The sequence below is a fragment of the Meles meles genome, chromosome 7, assembly GCF_922984935.1.
Source record: "Meles meles chromosome 7, mMelMel3.1 paternal haplotype, whole genome shotgun sequence".
Classification (NCBI taxonomy): domain Eukaryota; kingdom Metazoa; phylum Chordata; class Mammalia; order Carnivora; family Mustelidae; genus Meles; species Meles meles.
Genome location: NC_060072.1, coordinates 150,027,411 through 150,047,151, shown reverse-complemented (window position 1 = coordinate 150,047,151; position 19,741 = coordinate 150,027,411). Strand labels below are relative to the sequence as shown.

The 19,741-nt window shown below is 51.8% G+C and overlaps 1 protein-coding gene across 3 annotated transcripts in view; it reads right to left on the bottom strand.

The window, feature by feature from the left end:
• The window catches only part of DIP2C (disco interacting protein 2 homolog C), a 372,928-nt gene that overhangs the window by 54,096 nt on the left and 299,091 nt on the right, over positions 1 to 19,741 (bottom strand). For all 3 annotated transcript variants that reach the window (XM_046011076.1, XM_046011077.1, XM_046011078.1), the window contains 5 exons: positions 19,165 to 19,288; positions 18,594 to 18,715; positions 18,121 to 18,232; positions 17,924 to 18,033; positions 7,134 to 7,264 (listed from right to left, as the gene is read on the bottom strand). In XM_046011076.1, the coding sequence (XP_045867032.1) occupies positions 7,134 to 7,264; positions 17,924 to 18,033; positions 18,121 to 18,232; positions 18,594 to 18,715; positions 19,165 to 19,288 (599 nt within the window). The remainder of the gene's footprint in view (positions 1 to 7,133; positions 7,265 to 17,923; positions 18,034 to 18,120; positions 18,233 to 18,593; positions 18,716 to 19,164; positions 19,289 to 19,741) is intronic.

Below are 19,741 nucleotides of genomic sequence, written 5' to 3'. Positions count from 1 at the left end.
ACCCTGCACCCATGACTGTAGCACTCGATGTTCTGTCAGTTTTTCTGCAACGTTGGTCTCGCAGAAATTAACTCATTAATTTCTAATCACTGAAGATCACTTTATACTACAGTTACTCAGGAGCCCAAATGGGCACGACCATGGATCTTTCTGCGTCAGGAAGTCCCGCCCTGGTTCCTACAGCTGCCGCAGCAACCACCACCAGGAACATCCAACGATGTGGCCTAGAGCTCGCGGCTTGTGACAACAAACTCCGATCCAGACGTCCTTCTGTCCAGAGCTGAGGCTCTCAAAAATCAGTTTCTGTCTGGTGTGGGAAGCTGGCTTGTCCTATCCGTGGTCTCACTTTTGAGGCGTACCACGTTATTTTCCAAGTAACCTTCCGAGAATCATACACATGGGGTCTGAAACAAACCAGGCATCTCCCTAGCTGCGCCCCAGTGTCTCCGTATGCCTGGAGGTCCCACCGAGCGTCTGTGCAGACGTTTTCCCCAGGGCTGTAAGACACAACGCTCTCTCCGGCAGCAGACAGCCCCAGGGAACTGGACACACACGGGGCAACCCCTTGTGGCCTGGTTGGTGGAGGCCGGTGTTCGTTCTGCAGCCCTGGGCAGAGTCTCCCCGTCTGTCCCTTGCCCGAGTGTCCAGGTGCAGCACACACACGTGCTGTTCCCCTGAATGAGAGGCTTGCCTGGTGGCGAATTTCCTAACGCCCACATGAAGGAGAAAGAACCAAGCACGACAGAACATCTTCTTCCGCTAAACGCACAAGAACGATCCCAGGGATCAAGTATGGCTCCCGCACAAGGCAGACAAGCCCGCACGTCACACTCCTTCCCGGTGGGAAGCTGGCAGCCGCTTCTCCGGAAGTGCCGGGGCAGAGGTTACTCACCTGCCCACGAGCCGGAGTTGACGATACCCACAGCTGGGTTTCCCTGCACGGTTTTGTCGCAGCTCAAATTCACGTGGCCGTGGGTTCTCACAGGGTCTCTCACATTTCCAGCGCTCGCTGCAACACCTTCGGGGCCCTCTGAGCCCCCTCGGCTAAGGGCGTCAAAGTGCGGGTAAAGCCTGACCACGACATTCCTCTCATCGACGACACTTATCTCTGTATTGTTCCAGGGTTTTACTTTGTAGGCTCTATGTAAGCAGATCCAAAATGCAGGAACCAAAGTGCAGAACACCCCAGATTAGCGTTCTCGAGAACAAGCGTCAGGACAAGCGATCTGCTGGACCAGAGCCGTTCCCCCACAAGAGGGCTGGGGTCCCCGTGTGGCGTTCGAGGTGGAGAAGAGTAAACACACTTGGGCAATCAGGTTTGGTGCCCTCTCTCCTCATTCCCACCGACCGGACGGGAGTCGACATCAGGAACGAAGTCCACGAGTGCCGGCAACAAGACGGAACCGCTCGCGGACTTCCTACGTGCCCCTCCCTTGCTCAGCCTGGCCAAGGTTGGCGCGCTGGTTCCCGGACTCACCACTACCGATGTCTTGGCACCGGCCACAAACACTTCCTCAGAGAGAGCAATCCTGCCGGGCAGCAGGCTGCTTGTACAGGACGATGAGTCCCTGAGAATTCCTGTAGCCCGAGCGAGTAGTCTAGATGCGAACCTCGGACAGAACAAGATGATTAAGGAGACACGGGGGAGTATTTTCTCCACATCTGTGGCTCACCTCTTGGTTCTGCTGACAGTCTTTGGTAGAGCGGTAACGACTCATTTGCATGAAGTCCATCCTATCACGGGTCACGGGCTTTTGGTGTCATGTCTAAGAACTCACCACCCTGGCCCAAGTCATCTGGGCTTTTCCCTCTAGGAGATGAATGGTTTCATGTTTCACATTCAGGTCTAAGATCCATTCTGAGCGAATTCTTGTGAAGACGGTAAGGTCTGTGCCTTTTTTTGACTCACGGGCACATTCTATGGGTCTAAGACCCATTTTTCTGGCACACAGATGCACCGTTGTCCCCGTGTCCCTTGCTGAAGAGACGACCTTGGCTCTGCTGCATGGACTTTGCTCCTCGGCCACAGACCAGGCTGTCTCTGAGCTCTCTGTAGAGTGAACCCTGATGTAAGTCACAGACTCTGGTCACGACGGCACATCAACTAGGATCCTAGATTCTTAAAAAGGAATAAAGAAGTCCCACCCGGGCAGGAGACGCTGATGACGGGGGAGGTCTAATGGGAAAGCTCTGCAGCTTCCACTCAGTGTTGCTGTGAACCTCAAACTTTTCTGAAAAATAGTCTATTTAAAAAAAGAAGGGGTGCCTGGGTGGCTCAGTGGGTTAAGCCTCTGCCTTCGGTTCAGGTCATGATCTCAGGGTCCTGGGATCGAGCCCCGCATCGGGCTCTCTGCTCCGCGGATAGCCTGCTTCCTCCTCTCTCTCTGCCTAGTTGTGATTTCTCTCTGTCAAATAAATAAAATATTTAAAAAAAAAAAAAAAGGAAAACATGGCTGACTAGGAGGAAAAGAAGACGCTTTGACACATAAAATTTCACACCTGTCATTTGGTGATTTCAGCTTATTAATCCGAGAAAACCAACTGACCGTCAGAACCTGGGCACTCGGGCCAAGGCAGACCGTGGCTCACCCCAACACACGTCACCCTGCCGTGGGCGGGTACCGTCCGCGGGTGCGCGTCAGTGACCCCGATGACAGGCTGTTCTCTTGTTTCAGAGTCTGACTGAGACACTGTGTGCGCACCATGAATCCCACGCCGCGTGAGGCGCGGAACTGGAAGGTTTTCTCCGTCTGCAGAGTTGCGTCCTCACCGCAACGCAGTTCCAGAACATTCCCAACCCACGTGGGCTCCAACCGGCTTCGCCCCCAGCCCCACGCAACCGTGGCTCTGCTCCCTGTCCCCGTGGAGCGGCCTGTCCCAGACACGTCTTATAAATGGCATCAGCGATACAGTCACGGAATGTGTGGTCTTCCGAGTCTGGTGTCTTTCTCTTTGCGGCTGTTTCTGAAGCTCATCCACACGATGGTGCATCGCACCGTGTGGTGTGAACCAGCACCGGTCATCCTCTCCCCGGCTAGTGGACCTGTGCACCGTGTCGTTCTCTTTCTGTCTTGTTTTTACGAAGGTTGCTGGGGACATCTCACACTTCACAACTTTGGATGTTTTCCCTTCTCTTCGGTGGATGCCCAGGAGCAGAACTCCTGGGTCGTACTGTGAGGTTAACTTTGAAGAACGTGCCCAACTGTGGCTTCACTATTTCACCCTCCCGCCAACAGCCTAGACTTCCAGTCTCCACGCACCCTTGGTTACTGCTGCTTTGTGGTCTAGTTGAAACCGGAAAATACAAGTTCTTCAGCCTCTTACTTGATGGTCTGCGGTTGTATCTCCTCTGGTGGGTATGAAGTGTTAGCTCACTGGTTTCAATCTGCATTTCCCTAAAAAATGGGAAGCATCTTTTCATGAGCTTGTAAGTCATCTGTGTATTTTTGGTGAAATGTCTATTCAAACCTGTTGCCCATTTTTAAATCACGTGTGCGTCATCTTCTTGAGCTTTGAGAGTTCATTCTGTATCTGGTTGGAGGGACTCTACCAGGTCATGATTTGCACGTTTCCCCCAGTCTGTGGCTCATATTTCCAACTTTCCTCAGAGTGTCTCTGGTGTGCCACGTTATTAATTTTATTGAAGCCACATTTTTATGATTTCTTTTACGTATTCTACCATGGGCACCACATCTAAGAACTCTGCCGAATTCAAGATCATGGAGACTGACTCCTCTGTCTTCTTCTAGAAGTCTTCGTTCCTACGCCAGTGTCTGCAGCCTACTGTGTTCACTTATATGACGCAAAGTCAAAGTTTACTCCTGTTGCAGGTCAAAGTCCAACATTCCTAAGCATCAACCACTGAAAACACTACCCTTTCGTCCTGACCTGCCGTGGTACCTTTGTTGCGAAATGAAGTGACCACACGTCGGAGGCCAAGTGTCTAGACTCCCAATTCTGTCTCACTGGCTGTTCTTTCTGCATCTGCCTTCCTACTACGTCCATGCCAGCCCGCCCCGGTCGGGGTATTGTAGTAAGTGTTGGAATTGGGAAGTCTGAGTTTTCCAACTTTGTTACTCGACTCCAAAATTGTTCTAGATATTGTGCGTTTTTTTTAAACTTTAGAAAAAAGTTGTCCACTTCTGCCAAAAAAACCCCCACCAAAAACCAAAAAGATCCTGTTGATATTTTTGACAGGAATTATACAAAATCTCTAGATTTGTGGAGAATTTCCATTTTAACAACACTGAAACTTCTAACCCATGAGTATCAATGATCGGAAATCCTTTTTAAGAAGTATTTGATCTTGGGGCACCTGGGGGGGCTCAGTGGGTTAATCCTCTGCCTTCGGCTCAGGTTGTAATCGCAGGGTCCTGGGATCCAGCCCGACGTCGGGCTCTCTGCTCAGCAGGGAACCTGCTTCCTCCTCTCTCTCTGCCTGCCTCTCTGCCTACTTGTGATCTCTGTCATATAAATAAATAAATAAAATCCTTACAAAATTTTAAAAAAAGATATATTTGATCTTAAGAGTGTTTTGAAACAATTCTGTTTTATCATGATTCTCAGAGAAATAATCCTCTGTTTTATGAGTGAAGGGAACTTTAGGATGAAGACACAAAAAAACGTTTGTATTAAACTTTTTAGAATTGTTGAAACCATTGCAAAGTGACAGAAAACTTTTAAGTGGAAATAACGTCCCCCCCATGAATCACCTGAGGGGGGGACGCTGACCTAAGATGTCATCAGCCCCAAATACGTCTGCAGGTGTTTCCAGGAAGCAAGTTTATTTTTCTCCATACGACCAATTAAGATGTCAAAATCAGGAAACAGATCCATTTCTTCCCCGAACCCTCGGATCCTGTTTGCCGGTTGTCCTGACAGTGACTTGTACAGAGAAAGGAGACCTTTCGGAGACACGTGGGCAGACGCCATCAGCTTGCCCGCCGGGGTCCTCAGGGCTCCCATGACTCTGACCCTTGCGGTCGTGGCCACAGACAGCAGCACTGAGCATCCTTTAGCCTGGGCCTGATGCTCTCTGGGCTCAGGGGTTCAGGGAAGGGTCTTTGTCAGGAGGACCACGGATGTGAGGCTGTTTCCCTCACTGCAGCTCTCTGGGTGATGCCCAAAGGCCCCGTGTTTCTGCCGTGAAGGTTGTCCCCCCATCTTTATAACTATTTTCTAGATGTCCACTCTATCAATCAAGCTTTCAATTTGTGCATCTGTCTGAACAGTGAGATAACTTCCTATTTTATTCCAAGTGTTATCTACCTTAATCTTTTATTTTGATGCCGAAATGTCCCCAATTTGACCAGCGGGAGCCCCTCCAAAGCACAGGTCACCCTCCCAGCACGCGGGCTTCCTCGCACGAAAAGACATGCAGGTTCACCTTGAGCATGTCCTGCACCAGCCTGGCACCAGCCATTTCCCAAGGCAATGCTCGCTCATCAGAGAGGCTGGCGGTGTCCACAGTACAGACGGGCACGGGGCATCCTCTACTCTCCTGGGGAGGCGCTCCCAGGGGGGGCTTTTCAGCAGGTTTGTCTGGGTCTGCTTCTACAGGGACTCCAGAAGGAAGGAGTTTCCAGTTCTTACGTACGTTCATCGAACTGCTGCAGAGGCCGTCACCGGACACTGTATCTCAGGACTTCGGAGCGAGTTTGCAGGAAGATGCCCGTCAGCTACAGGCTCCTTACAGCCCCTGCCACGCGCCCCAGTGCATCCCCACTGCTCCGGTACAGGTCAAACCCTTACTTTCCCGCCTCCGGGCAGTCTCTCTGGTGACGTCATGAGGGTTAGGCGCGGCAAGCCCTGGGGTGGGAAAGCTCTCCATCCACCCGCGCCTTTGCCAAGGGACACACTGTCCCCTCTAACGTTGGTGGTTCAGGACAGGCGTCCTTCTCGCCTGGCCCCCTGCTGGAATGCCGGACTCTGAACTACTGCCCAGAAAAACTGACCCGCCACACTCCTGCCTTGCACAGTGAGGCAAAAATCATTAAATAATTTAACTGAATTTGCCTTCTCAAAACTTTAATTGTTCTAATTAGAATGAATTGTGAAAATTGGGGTTTTTTCCAAAAATGGTTTTTTCAAAGATGCAGGACAGGACTTTAATCCCACGTGATCCTGTTACATGGTATGAACGAGGAACAACTGCTTTCCGAGGTGTACCGCAGGACCTGAGGGAAGACGTGAGAGACCACGAGGAAGCAAGGAGGTCGTGACCACGTTCACACGGTGGCATCTCGGTGTTAGAGCCGCACAGAGGCACAGTCACGAGACCGTGTGCACACTCAGCGGTTTATGGGGACATCGCGCTGTTTGGTAGCTGCTTTAAAATGCTGCACGGAACACGGGGGCAGAGAAATCTGGAAGGAGAGATGAGACGGAATTGTCCGAAGGCGGGTCATGGGAGCTGGACGGCAGCGCTGGCCGTCCCACGGCGTCCTTCACGTACTTCCAGATGCTTCCAGCGAGGACGACCCGAAGATCGTAAGTACGCTGCCTTCAGAGCAAACTCTGCACACGCCCATGGCACGCACTTCATGGCATCACGAGACGGTCCGGTCACTGAGGTCTCCCCGTGCTCCGCACTACTCTGTACTCCCTCAAGTGTCTACGGCGAATATGCGTGTAGAGTCCGAGACGATGCCGGTGCGGTGGCCCGTGCGCCCCGTCTCCGCAGACCCTGCTGAGCCCATTCCCGGCCGGCTCTGGGGGGATCACGGGGAGCCCCCACCTTCCTGCAGCTGAAGTCCCTCCCGCCCACGGCACAGAGGCGCCCGAAGCAGAAGGGAGCCTGACGTGCCCACCAACTCAATACACACCCCAGACCGGGGCTCACGGCCGAGAACCGAAGCCTCGTTGGGAAATCGGGGTCCCCACCAGGCAGCCTCCCAGAAGGAGCCAGGCCTGGTGTCTGCACGGGTCTCAGCCCACGCTGTGGAGCGTGGACGCCACCGCGACATGTCTGCTCTTCTCGAGCGCGGGGCCGAGGGGGGACGGGACAGCGGCCCGGCCGACAGTCAGCCGCAGCCCGCCCCTCGGGAGGGGGCGGTCCCCCACCGACGCTGCCATCCACTCGGAAACGGTCTCGAAAGTGGACGTCGTTGTGGTGAGCTCGGGGACACACTCACCTGCAGAGGCACCACAGGACGAACCCGAGTCCACAGTACGGGTCCAGGCAGATGGCCACTTCTCGAGAGGGGTAGAGCTCACACTGCAGCTTAATGGAACGGCAGAAGGCACTGGTGGCTGCGTGAGACATCTGCAAGACAGCAAGGACCCCTCAGTGCCCGGCCCGGCCCCCAGCGCCCCGTGGGTGCAGGAAGGCCACGGCGGTAGCCAGCTCTGGCCGTGCAGGAAGACTGGGCTGCCACGTCCGGGGTTCCTCCCACTTGCGATGCCCACACACACGGCTCCTCCGGGGCCGCCGGACCTGGCAATCCAGTAGCCGAAGGAGCCGTGTCTGGCCCTCGAGAGGCGGGTCAGCACATCAGGGCTTGTCCTGCGGTCCCGTAGCGCCACGAGGAATGGGGACACACAAGGGCTTGGGCCCCTCTCCGGGCCGGGACTGCGTCTGACTTGCACACACCTGCCGTGTGACAGGGCCGGCGGGCACAGGGGGCGGACGTCCCAAGTCTGTGATCAGGGAGCCGGGCTCAAAGAAGGCGGTTTGCTGACAGTCACACACACCCGAGCCGCGTCACGGCCGGGGGCGGGAGGCGCACAAATCACGCGCCAGCAGCCACGCTCCCCCTGCCCCGCGTGACCAAAGGGACAGGAGGGCGTCCCCAGCCAGACTATACCTGAGGGATTCCATGACACCGTGAACGTATCTGATGAAGTCCGTTTTCTCATGGAAACTTACTAGCCAACCCAACCTGAGAGGAAAAGGCAAACTCTTCCAAGTCCGTGGTTTCAAACACGTCTTTAGCTCCCCCGAAGCCGACGTCCCCCAGGGCTGAGCCGTGTGAGGCGGCAGGAGCCCCCCCCCCCCCCAACGCGGGCAGACCCGGCCCCATGTCTGGGAAAAGCACCATCAGTCGCCCCGGCAGCAGGGCAGACGAGCCAGGAAGGGGGACACTTGTGCCGTGAACGTGGGCACAGGGTCCGTGCTCCGGCCAGCGGGTCTCATGGTGGGAGCCGCACCGAGCTCACGAGAGGCAACACAGAATTACTCTAGAATCTGACACACGAGCGGCTCCTCTGGGCTGCTCTTAAAGCCACATTTGCTTCAAGAAGAAGCAACACTGGGTTTATGAAACGTTCCTTCAACCTCCCACCTGCCGGATCGTGAGTTAACAAAACCCTCACCACCCAGATGACCCATTCTCACTGCAGTGGCCCCCCGAACCCCGCTCTGCGCAGGCACCGCCGGCAGCAGGGACAGAGCTCGAGCTCAGCCCAGAGGACACTCACGTGCCGACCGAGGACAGGCTCGGTATCAGGCTCTGTATCAGGTGCTCGGAATATCACAAACAGTAAGACACAGCGTCCAACCTCATGACCCCATGGGAAGCTGAGCGAGAACTTGTTAACAGCGGGGCCGTGAGCTCCTGGAGAGCCCAAGGGGAGCGGAGAATGGGCTCTCCCAGTGCCCTGGGGCTCACACAGGGCTCTGGGTCTTCGGGTGAGTGAGCACGAACAGATCTTATCCCAGTGGCAAGGACACAGACAAAGAAAAAAGCCACCAGGAAAGCTGAAGATCTCAGGTCCAAGTTCACCACCGTCTTGGACCCTGTGGACACCACAGACCCGCAGGCCAGGCCGGAAGAAGGAGGCTCCGTCTCATGAAGACAGAACTGTGCCTGGATTAAGATCTCGTTTCCATAAGCCCCAAATACAAGCCCTCACAGCCTGCTCTGAGACACCGAGAACACACGAGTTCAGGTGGGGGCTGAGGGCATCTGCACGTGTTCTTCGGATATGGCTGGGACTTCTCGCGGGAAGGGTTACTTTCCTGTGCAGTATGGCTGGCTGATGCCGAGGTAAGAGTCCCCAGCCCGGGCGAGCATCAGCGGCACAACCCCCGAAAGCGAGCATGCTCGGGGGAGGGGAGAGTCGCCACAGCTCTGACACGGCCCGTGCGGGAGCCCGGGGGGCGACAGAGCTGAAGGGAAGAGCAGAGGCCACATGGGGGCCCCACACCACCTCCTCGTTGATGTCGTGCGAATGTGGTGCAGGCGCTACCAAGAACCACCCGAGTCCGAGTGACACCTTGGACGAGTCAGGGCCACAGCCCTCGAACAGAACGTCAGCTCGTGCTCAGGGGTCTGATGCGGAACCAGATGTCACGCAGAGCCCGTGGTGGCGAAAACGGTTTACTGGGGAGACTTCTCTCTCCACTTCGGGTGTTTAACGGAATAGTTAATAACATTCTTGTCCAAAAGCTGATACCGAACGAACATTTCCGAGAAACGTGGTGCCCACGGCAACCAAAGAGGCAGAAGGGATTTCCCTCAGGACAAGACTGTAAACCACGTGATCTCCGCTGGGTTTATGCCTCTCAGGATTCGAGGCATACGGGTTTTCGCTACATGACATCACAGTGTTTCGACGGGTTTTCGTTACATGACATCACAGTGTTCGTCTCAGGGACTCATCAAATTAAATGTCAGAAGTTCAATAAGAACTTCCATAAACCTGCGGGGCACCCGAGTAGCACGATCGGTTAAGTGGCCGACTCTTGGTTTCGCGCCAGGTTGTGGTCTCAGGGTCGGGAGATCGACCAGGCAGGGAGTCTGCCTGAGATATTCTCTCTCTCCCTCTGCCTCTCCCCACCCCCCGTGCACCCACTCTCTCGCTCTCTAAAACAAACACATCTTTGAAAAAGGAAGCTTTTGTAATTCTGAGAGAAAGCCTCGTTCCTCGTCTCTCTGGCATTACGAGTGCTTAGACTTCCACTGCGCGGAATGACTGTGAGGTACCTGCACAGATCCCTCTACTGCTCTTTCAAGCACAAGCATCTTTATCGAATCGAGAGGTAACGCGACGGCCCCTCTGCGGACCGTGAAAACGGGAGGATCCACGTGTGCGCTGCCCTTCGGCGGTGACCGGGGGAGGCTCAGGGCCGCCGGCAGCACTGTGCGAGTCACTTATCCTGGTCTCAAAAGAGATCTGGACTCCAAAAGGCTTTTGAAGGGGTGGCCGGGTGGCTCAGTCAGTGAAGTGACTGACTCCTGATTTCAGCTCAGGTCACGATCTCAGGGTCTGGAGATCGAGCCCCAGGTCGCGCTCTGCTCTGCGTGGAGCCTCCTTGAGACTGTCTCTCCCCTGCCCGCCCCTCTCTGCTGGGGCACATCCTCTCTCTCAAGCAAGTGAGTCTTCAAAAGACTTTTGAATACTTTTATTTTATACCCACTCTATTTGTGTGGCACCTCAGGCTCCACTGAAAAGTGAAGGAGAGGGTCCTGGGAAGACGGTCTCCGTAGCAACCAGACAACAACTGCGTGGGCAGACAATGAGGAAACTATTTCGAGCTCTGGAACCTGCTACAGTTTTTAACTTCCAGGGGAAAGCTTGGGCAATGGCAATTAATCTTGGAAAAATGAAGACACGGCCATGAAAGAAAAAGCTGTGGGCACTCAGGACACTTGGACCGGCCAGGGAAGGCTCAGGGAAGTCTTACGGGTTGAAACAGAAAGACACTGGATGCAGCTGGAAGTCATCTGAATAAATCAGGGTCTCAGGTGAGCACGAAGCAAACATAAAAGCTATCGTAATCCTGGCTCACCTGGGTGGTTCAGTCAGGTGAGCATCCGACTCCTGACTGCAGCTCGGCATGATCTCAGGGTCGTAAGACTGAGGCTCTCTGAGGCAGGCTCTCCTTCTGCCCCTCCCCTCCCCTCTTCTCTCCCCCGCAAGACAAATAAATAAGTCTTTAAAAAGCTAGTATATTCCTAAGAATACTTTAAAACTCTACCCTTCATTTTCTACGTGATTTAAGAGACTAACATGGTAAAACAAAGCAATTATCAGTCAAAACACTAATACTGTAACTTTGCGTTTAAATTCCACCCGCCCCATAACTAAGAGATCAATGCATTTAAAAGAACATATCTTGGGCCACACAGCGTACAAAGATATAACTTTGAGACATCAGCAACTGAGAGGCAGAGATGGAACCGTTTTTTGTGTCCCTGAAATCAAGCAGGGATAGTCCAAACTGGAGAACTACAACTGTGGGCTGCCCAACCCGTCCCCACGGTCACCTCAAAGACAAACCCTGAAGGATATATACGAAAGGAAATGAGAAAGGAATCCAAATGTTTCACCACAAAAAATCAACTAAGCACAAAACAAAACAGTAACGCAGGACACGAGTAACAGGAAAGTTGTAAGACACAAAAAATAATGAGCAAGATGACAGAAGTCCCTTCATTGAAAAAACGTTATTTCTTTTGGAGAGTGTGAGTAAGGGGAGGGGCGGAGGGAGGGAGAGTCTCAAGCAGACTTCCTGCTGAGTGGGCAGCTGACACTGGGCTACATTTCACCACCCTGAGATCATGACCTGAGCCAAAACGAAGAGTCAGACAATCAACTGTGCCACGCAGGTGCCCCGGAGAAGTCCCTTCTTACCAGCAATTACTGTAATGTAAACAGATTAACTCTCCAAAGCCAGAAATTGGCAAAGTGAATAAAACACATGATCCAACCATATGCCGCCTACAAGACTCATTTTATTTATTTTTTTAAAAAGATTTATTTATTTGAGAGAGAGAGAGAGCAAGCATGCAAGGATGGGGGGCAGAGGGAGAGGGAGACAGAAATCCGAGCAGACTTTGTGTTGTGTGCGGGGCTTGATGTCATGACCTGGAGACCACGACCCCAGCCGAAACCAAGGGTAGGACCCCCAATCAACTGTGCCACCCAGGCGCCCCCAAGAGATTCATTTTAGATCAGAAGACAGAAATAGTTTGAAAGTGAAAGAACGGATCAAGGCATTCCACACCAAGAGTGACCAAACGAGAGCAGAGGTTGCTAAACTAGTATTAGACACGCAGACTTCCGAAGGGATTGCATGAGACGGGCCGGGGCGAGACGCACTAACACAGGGTTTGGTACAGCAGGAAGATCTAAGATTGTCAACATCCATGCACATCCACGCACCAGGCAACGCACTGTCCGACAACAAAGCACCATTGACAAATGAAGCCAAAATGGACAAAACTAAAGCGGGAAATTGACGTTTCTCCAGCAACAGAGACTTCAACAGCCTACTCTCGATAATGGTCAGAACAACCAGAAAGAAGACACATAAAAAAATAAGAAAATAGGGGACTTAACCCAATAAAGCAGAGACGCGAGGGACAGAGAGCACCTTCAACCACAACGGAATATACACTGTTCTCAAGAGCCCTGGGGACTCTTTCCAACACAGACCATGTTTTAGGCCACAGATTAAGTCTCAATCGTTTAAAAAAAGATAGGAACCGTATAAAGTACTTTCTCCAAACACAACAGGATGAAGTTAGGAGTTGGAAACAGAAGGAAAACCAGAAAACACACAACTTCTGAAATTAAAAAAAAATGCACTCTTAAATCCCCACAAGGAAAATCAGAAAATACTTAGACACAAGTGCAAATGAAGGTACAACATCCCAAACTCACAGGAAATAACACGACCAACGCAATGCAGAAGTTCATATAAAACAGTTAGGTTAAAAAGCTAAGATCTATCTCCTACCAACAACCTGACTCCCGACTGAAGAAGCGAGACAAGAACAGAATAAACTCAGAGCAGAAGGAAGGATAATAAAGATTCATACGGAGGTAAGCAAATAGAGTGGAGAAAGAGAGATAATCTATGAAAGCAAAAGCTGGGTCTTTGGGGCGCCTGGGTGGCTCAGTGGGTTAAGCCACTGCCTTCGGCTCAGGTCATGATCTCGGGGTCCTGGGATCGAGTCCCGCATCGGGCTCTCTGCTCAGCAGGGAGCCTGCTTCCCTCTCTCTCTCTGCCTGCCTCTCTGCCTACTTGTGATCTGTGTCTGTCAAATAAATAAATAAAATCTTAAAAAAAAAAAAAAAGCTGGGTCTTTGAAATAATCAACAGAACAGACAAACCTTTAGCTGGATGGGCCAAGAAAAAAGGAGGGAACACTCAAATTGTACTAAAATCAGAAATGGAAGTAGGGACGTTTCCTACAGACTCTACAGAAATGAGACTAGTCGTGAGAGAGTACTATGGGCAGCTGTGCACCAAGACACTCCACAACCTGCGCGGAAGAGAAACTGCACTTCCTGGAAACCGAAACACAAATTATCAAGAAGGAACACAAAACCTACCAAGTCTAAATCATGAAGAATAAAAAACCTGAATAAACTTACAAGTAGTAAGAAGATCAAATCAGTAAAGAAGATTTCCCGATAACGCTAAGCCTTACACCCAACGACGTCACTGCTAAAGTGAACCAAATATTTAAAGATGAATAATACCGGGGCACCAGGGTGGCTCGGCTGGTTAAGCATCTGACTCCCTGATTTTGGCTCAGGTCAGGATCTCAGGGCTGCGAGATCAAGCCCATGTCAGGCTCCACTCAGCAGGGAGTCTGTTTTCTCTCTCTCCCTCTTCCTCTATGTGCCCCTCCTCCAAATGTGTGTGCTTTCTCTCTAAAATAAATAAATTAATTAATTAATTTAAAAAAAAAACTAATACCAGTCCTTCTCAAACTTTTCGAAAACACTGAAGAGAAAGGAACGCTTCAAACTCATTCTTGAAGGTCAGCATAACCCAGATACCAAAGCCAAAGACACGACAAAACAGAAGACTACAGACCAATATCCCTGCTGAATGCTGATGCAAAAATCCTCAGAAAAGTACTAATTCAAGTTGGTAGCATATTCAAAGTAGGATTTATTCCTAGAAGGCAATGTTGGCTTTACATATGAAAAATCAATCGGGGGTGGGGGGGGCGCCTGCCTGGCTCAGTTAGAGAAGCATGTGACTCCTGATCTCAGGGTTGTGAGTTTGAGTCCCACATTGGGTGTAAAGATTACTTAAAATAAACTCTTTTAAAACATCAGTCAGGGACGCCTGAGTGGCTCATGGAGTTAAAGCCTCTGCCTTTGGCTCAGGTCATGATCTCAGGTCCTGGGATCGAGCTCCGTGTCGGGCTCTCTGCTCAGCAGGAAGCCTGCTTCCTCCTCTCTCTCTCCCTGCCTGCCTCTCTGCCTACCTGTGATCTCTGTCTGTCAAATAAATAAAAGAAATCTTAAAAAAAAATATCAATCAATATGTCACATTAAAAGAACAAGGGTTGTAAAACCCATATGATCATCTCAATTGATGTAAAAAAAAAGTGTCTGACAAAATTCAAAAACCTTTTAAAATAAAAACACTCAATAGACTAGGAATAGAAAAAAGGGCCTCAGCATAACCAAAGCCACATATGAAGAACACAGAGAACATCATACTCGGTTGTTTTAAGTCTTCCGAATCTGTACTCCACAGTCGGGAACAAGGCAAGGCTGCTTGCTTTCACCCTGTCTACTCAACATAGTACTAGAAATTCTAGCCCAGGCAATTAGGTAAGAAATATAACTACAAGGCATTTAGGTTGGAAAAGCAGAAGTAAAATTATCTCTGTTCACAGAAAAATGAACTTATATGTAGAAAACACTAAAGATTTCGCACAAAAATTATTAAAAAATCATAAATTCAGCAAAGGAGCAGGATAAGAAGTCATTAAGCAAATATTACTTGCATTTCTATACATTAAATGAAAAATATGAAGAGAAAATTAAAACAAGTCTACTTACAACAGCATCAAAGCATGAAACGCTTGGGAACTAACTCAATCAAGGATGTGCAAGACTTGTACCACGAAAAGTATAAAGTATTGCCAAAGACAAAGTCCACAATAGCCAAAGTGTGGAAAGAACCTAGATGTCCATCGACAGATGAATGGATAAAGAAGATGTGGTATATATACACAATGGAATACTATGCAGCCATCAAAACCCCCCAAATCTTGCCGTTTGCAACAAACGGAGATGGAACTAGAGGGTGTCATGCTAAGTCAGAGAAAGACATCTATCATACGGTCTCTCTGATAAGAGGAATTTGAGAGGCAGGGCAGGGGGTTGTGGAGGGAAGGGAGGAAAAATGAAACAAGATGGGATGGGGTGGGGAGACAAACCATAAGAGACTCTTAATCTCATGAAACACACTGAGGGTGGCTTGGGGAGGGGGGAGGGAGAGGGTGATTGGGGGATGGACACTGGGGAGGGTGTGTGCTACATTGAGTGCTGTGAAGTGTGTAAACCTGGCGATTCACAGACCTGTGCCCCTGGGGCAAATAACACATTATATGTTAAGTAAAAGAAAGTTTTAGGAAAAAAAAAATAGGAAAAAAGGTTGCCAAAGAAATTAAAGACATAAATAAATGGAAATGTATACCATACTCATAGGTGTCAATACAACCTTAGACAACGTGGACTCAACGCAGTCTCTGGGTGTTATTTGTAACTAATGAATCATTGAACATTACCCCTAAAACTAATGATGTACTATACATTGGCTTATTGAATTTAAATAAAAAAAAATCAATGATATTTTTTGTAAAGAAGAAAATGCATCGTAAACTTCAAACAGAACCTCCAGGAAATTTGACTTGTCAAAACAATCTTAAAAAACAAAGTCAGAGAACACACACTTCCTGATTTAAAAGCTTCCTACAAATACACTGTAGTCCGGATAGTGCAGCATAGGGACAGAAACAGACGCACAGATCAATAGGGGACAACACAGAGCCCAGAAAAAAAAAAACCACCCATTTATGGCCAGCTGATTTTTGACAAAGGTGCCAAGACCATTCGCTTCAACAAAACCGTGCTGAGAACACTGGATCTCCGCATGCAGATGAATGAGGTTGGACCTTTACCTAAAACCACATAACTAGTGGTTTCAGAAAAATTAACTCAAATTGGATCAAAGACAGAAATGTAAGACCTAACACAATAAAATTCCTGGAAGAAAACACGAGACAAAGTCTTATGACACTGGGTTTGGCAATGACTTCTTGGATGTTACCAAAGCATAGGTCAGAAAAGAAAAAAAGACAAAACTGGACATTATGAAAATTAAAGAATTTTGTGCATCAAAAGACAGTACCCACAGGACAGGTGAGGGTTCAGGGTTTAATATCCAGAATGTACAGAGACTTGTAAGACTCAACAACAACAACAAAAATCAAGCAACTTGATTCAAAGGACGTGAACGGATACTCCTCCAGAGAAGATGGACAAGTGACCACTCACCGCAAGAAAAGATGCCTAACATCTCCGACCACTAGGAAGGTGCCACCCAGAACCACAGTGGGACGGCGCTGCACGTCCCTCAGGACAGTTACGATTATAAAACAACAACCAAACCAGAGAACGCTGAGAGTTGTTGGGGGCGGGAGAAGGGGAATGGTGTCGCCACCATGGAACACAGCATGGCTGTTCCCTCCCGGATTAAAAACACAGGGACCGTACAGACGGTCCAAAATGGCATATACTCAGAAGACCTGAAATCAGTGTCTTTTTTTTTTTTTTTTTTTTTTAGGATTTCATGTATTCATTTGACAGAGAGGGAGAGAGAGCGCACAACAGGCAGAGGGAGAGGGAGAAGCAGGCTCCCCGCCGAGTGGACAGCCTCACGCGGAACTCAATCCCAGGACGCCTGAGCCCAAGGCAGCTTCACTGACGGAGCTGCCAGGCATCCCTGAAATCAGTGTCCTGAGAGAAGCGTGTACCTCTCTGCTCACAGCAGCACCTCCTACAAGAGCCACCCCTGGGAAGCAAGCCTACTGCTCGCTGACAGACGAATGCACAGGCCCACTGGGAACACGTTCACGGAACGTCACTTAGCCTTAGAAAGGAGTTCGGACCCCAAGCAACACGGCTGAGCCCCCGGGACACCACAGTACATTTAACGAGCCGCGCACAGAAGGACAGTGCCGCGGGACTCCATTCTGTGGGGTCCCAGAGTCGTCAAAATCCCAGAGACGGAGGGCGATGTGGGTGCTGGGGGCGGGGCTCCTGGCCCACAGGAGTGTCAGTTTCACAAGACCGGCGAGCTCTGGGGTGGACGGTGGGGCGCCCCACCACAGCGTGAGGGTCTCTAATGCGACCGAGGTCGGTTGGTTATTAGGGTGAATTCATGTCACGTGTATTTAACAACAACAAAGAAACTGAAAACGAAATTGAGAAAGAGAACGGAGGCACATGTCACAAATGGAGGGTCCCCGTACAGCCACGGCACGTCCCTGAGCACGGGGGTGGGCGCCGCCCCTGCACACAGGTCTCTCACACGGCTGGACCATAAGCGTTTCTTCTCTCCCTTGTGACTTTTCCACACCATTTCTCCGCCCCGGCTGACTGTACTGTGAGAACACAGCGTGTCACACACAGGACACCCAGACTAGCTGCTAACAGACTGTGTCCCTGGTAAGACGCCCAGTCAACAGCGGGCTCCCAGGAGCTAAGTTCTGGGGGCGTCAAAGTCACACGCGGATTTTCGACTGCAGGGGTGGGGGCGCTCCTAAGCCCCGAGGTGTTCAGGGGTCACCGGCAGCTCCATTCTTTGGTAGGAACGAGGGTCAGTGCTCAGCCACCAGGACGGAACCCAGGCAAAAAGGGCAAGAAACCCCAGTGCACAGAGTTTTAGAGCAGAGCACCGGGGTTTGGAACCAGCAAGGAAGAGAAACATGTGGTTCTTACTAGGGGCTAATGAGGCTGTTTACACCCCAAGAAACAGCTGGAACATGTGGAAAGAATCGGCCAGCCTACCTCACCGTGGACATGGTCCCGCAGCCTCAGGGAGGGCACGCGCCGCTCTCCCGCACCCCTTCAAGCCCGTGCTAGAGTCCCGCTCCCAGAAAAGCATCGGGGCGGCCCCGGGTGGCTCGTGACCGCACAGCATGCAGACCGGGCGTCTCACCTTCACTCCAGCGAGCATCCCGGTCGTGGACACGCTGAAGTCGAGATAAGCGAGCGTGTCTGGGTTGGAAGGTTTGTAGATCTGGGCAGGCCGCTTCTTTGGCAAATCGTCTGGAGCAACACGAAGGCGTTAGTGTATCTGACCCAGTGGAAAAGCAGACGAGCCCATGCAAGTGTCTGGCGGGTCTGAGGACTGACCTGTGTCCAGGATGGGGGGCCAGGCCCTGACGTCTACGGCCGCTGCTGCCTCCCTGGACCGCAACAACTTGCAGATGAGCTGTGTTGTCATCAAGCAGGCGGAGCGACTCACCTGCGGGCAGAGAGCACGCTGCTCACGCCACTCCGCGGGGCCGTCGCGCCTCCCAGCACCTCTCCAGGTGCTGTGGGTGAGGAGTTCCTTTCTCCAGGCTCTCCGGTCCCAGGGCACCAACAGCGCCATCCCCAAAGAGCTGAAATCCTACTTCCAGAACCAGAGGGTAGAGGCCACACTGCCTCCCCAGCCCTGGAGCCAGCCCTGCCCCGGGATCTCTGAGCGAGAAGTCCCGGCACGGGGGTCCCAGCAGGGGGGAGGCCCAGCACGTCAGTGGGGAGAGCAGTGGGGCCCTAGGAGGGGGCAGGCCCAACACTGGGGTCCTGGCAAAGGGGAGGCTGGCGCACGCGGGCAGTGTTACCTCCACGATCATCTTCACGGTTGGCAGCGTCGTGGCGATGTTCTGTGGGTGTGGGGGGCGGACAGTGATTGGCACGCAGCCCGCATAGAGGCAGCCATAAAACGCCGCGATGAGGTCTATCCCTAGATGGGAGAGGAGCAGACGCTCTCACTCACACGGTCGTCCCCACCAGGTTCCAGCCCGCGGCACCGAGATGGCTGGCCGAGGCTCCGTGGCACGCGACTTGCGTTAGGCTTCGGCTGTAACTTCCCGCTGGCCTGTCCCCTCAGGGACAAGGTGCCAAAGCAGCCCACAAGTGTGATTTCTGTCGTTTCTCTAAGCAATGACTTCACTCTACAGTGATCTGTTCAGTGCAGGACTGAGTCACCGCCCATCCCGCGAGCTACCTCAGATACGTAACAAAACACGTAGATACAGACGCCCGCGAAGCCGCCTCTTATGTATGCCCTCGGGTAGCTCAGCACGCACCACTGTCCCTACCAGAGGCTGTGAGCAGAAGCGGCAAGTCCCCGGGAACGCAGGGCCCGCGGCAGGGCCCCGCACACGCGCCCGTCCCTCCCCACCTCTTCACCTGGCGGGTAGACGAGAGCCACGTGGTCCCCGTCCTGCAGGTGTCCTCTCTCCGTGAGCATCACGGCGATCTTCTCGGCTCGCTTGTGCAGCTGCAGGCACGTGAGTGAGCTCGCTATCGTACCCTGGGGGTTGCAAGAACAAGGGGGTGAGGCGTTTCTGAACACGACAGGCTCTACCGAGAGCGTCTGCAGGTTCCCGCCAATTCCTGTACTTGAGACGCACACGCGCACAGACGTTAGTGTGTCTGCACAACTGTGCGACCAGCAACGGCCAGCTTTAGCACACAGTGGCTCCCCCCAGCAGACCCCGTGCCGTGAGTGGTCACTTCCCTCTCCTTCCCATTGTCAGCACCGAAGAGGCATCTGGATACACTGGTGTTAGCAAGAACACTTTAGTTTTTACAAGATTTTATTTATTTATCTGTCAGAGAGAGAGAGAGAGAAGACACAAGCCGCGGCCCAGGCAGAGGGAGAAGCAGGCTCCCCACTGAGCAGGAAGCGTGATGCGGGGCTCGGTCCCAGGACCCTGGATCATGACCTGAGCCGAAGGCAGATGCTAGACTGACTGAACCACCC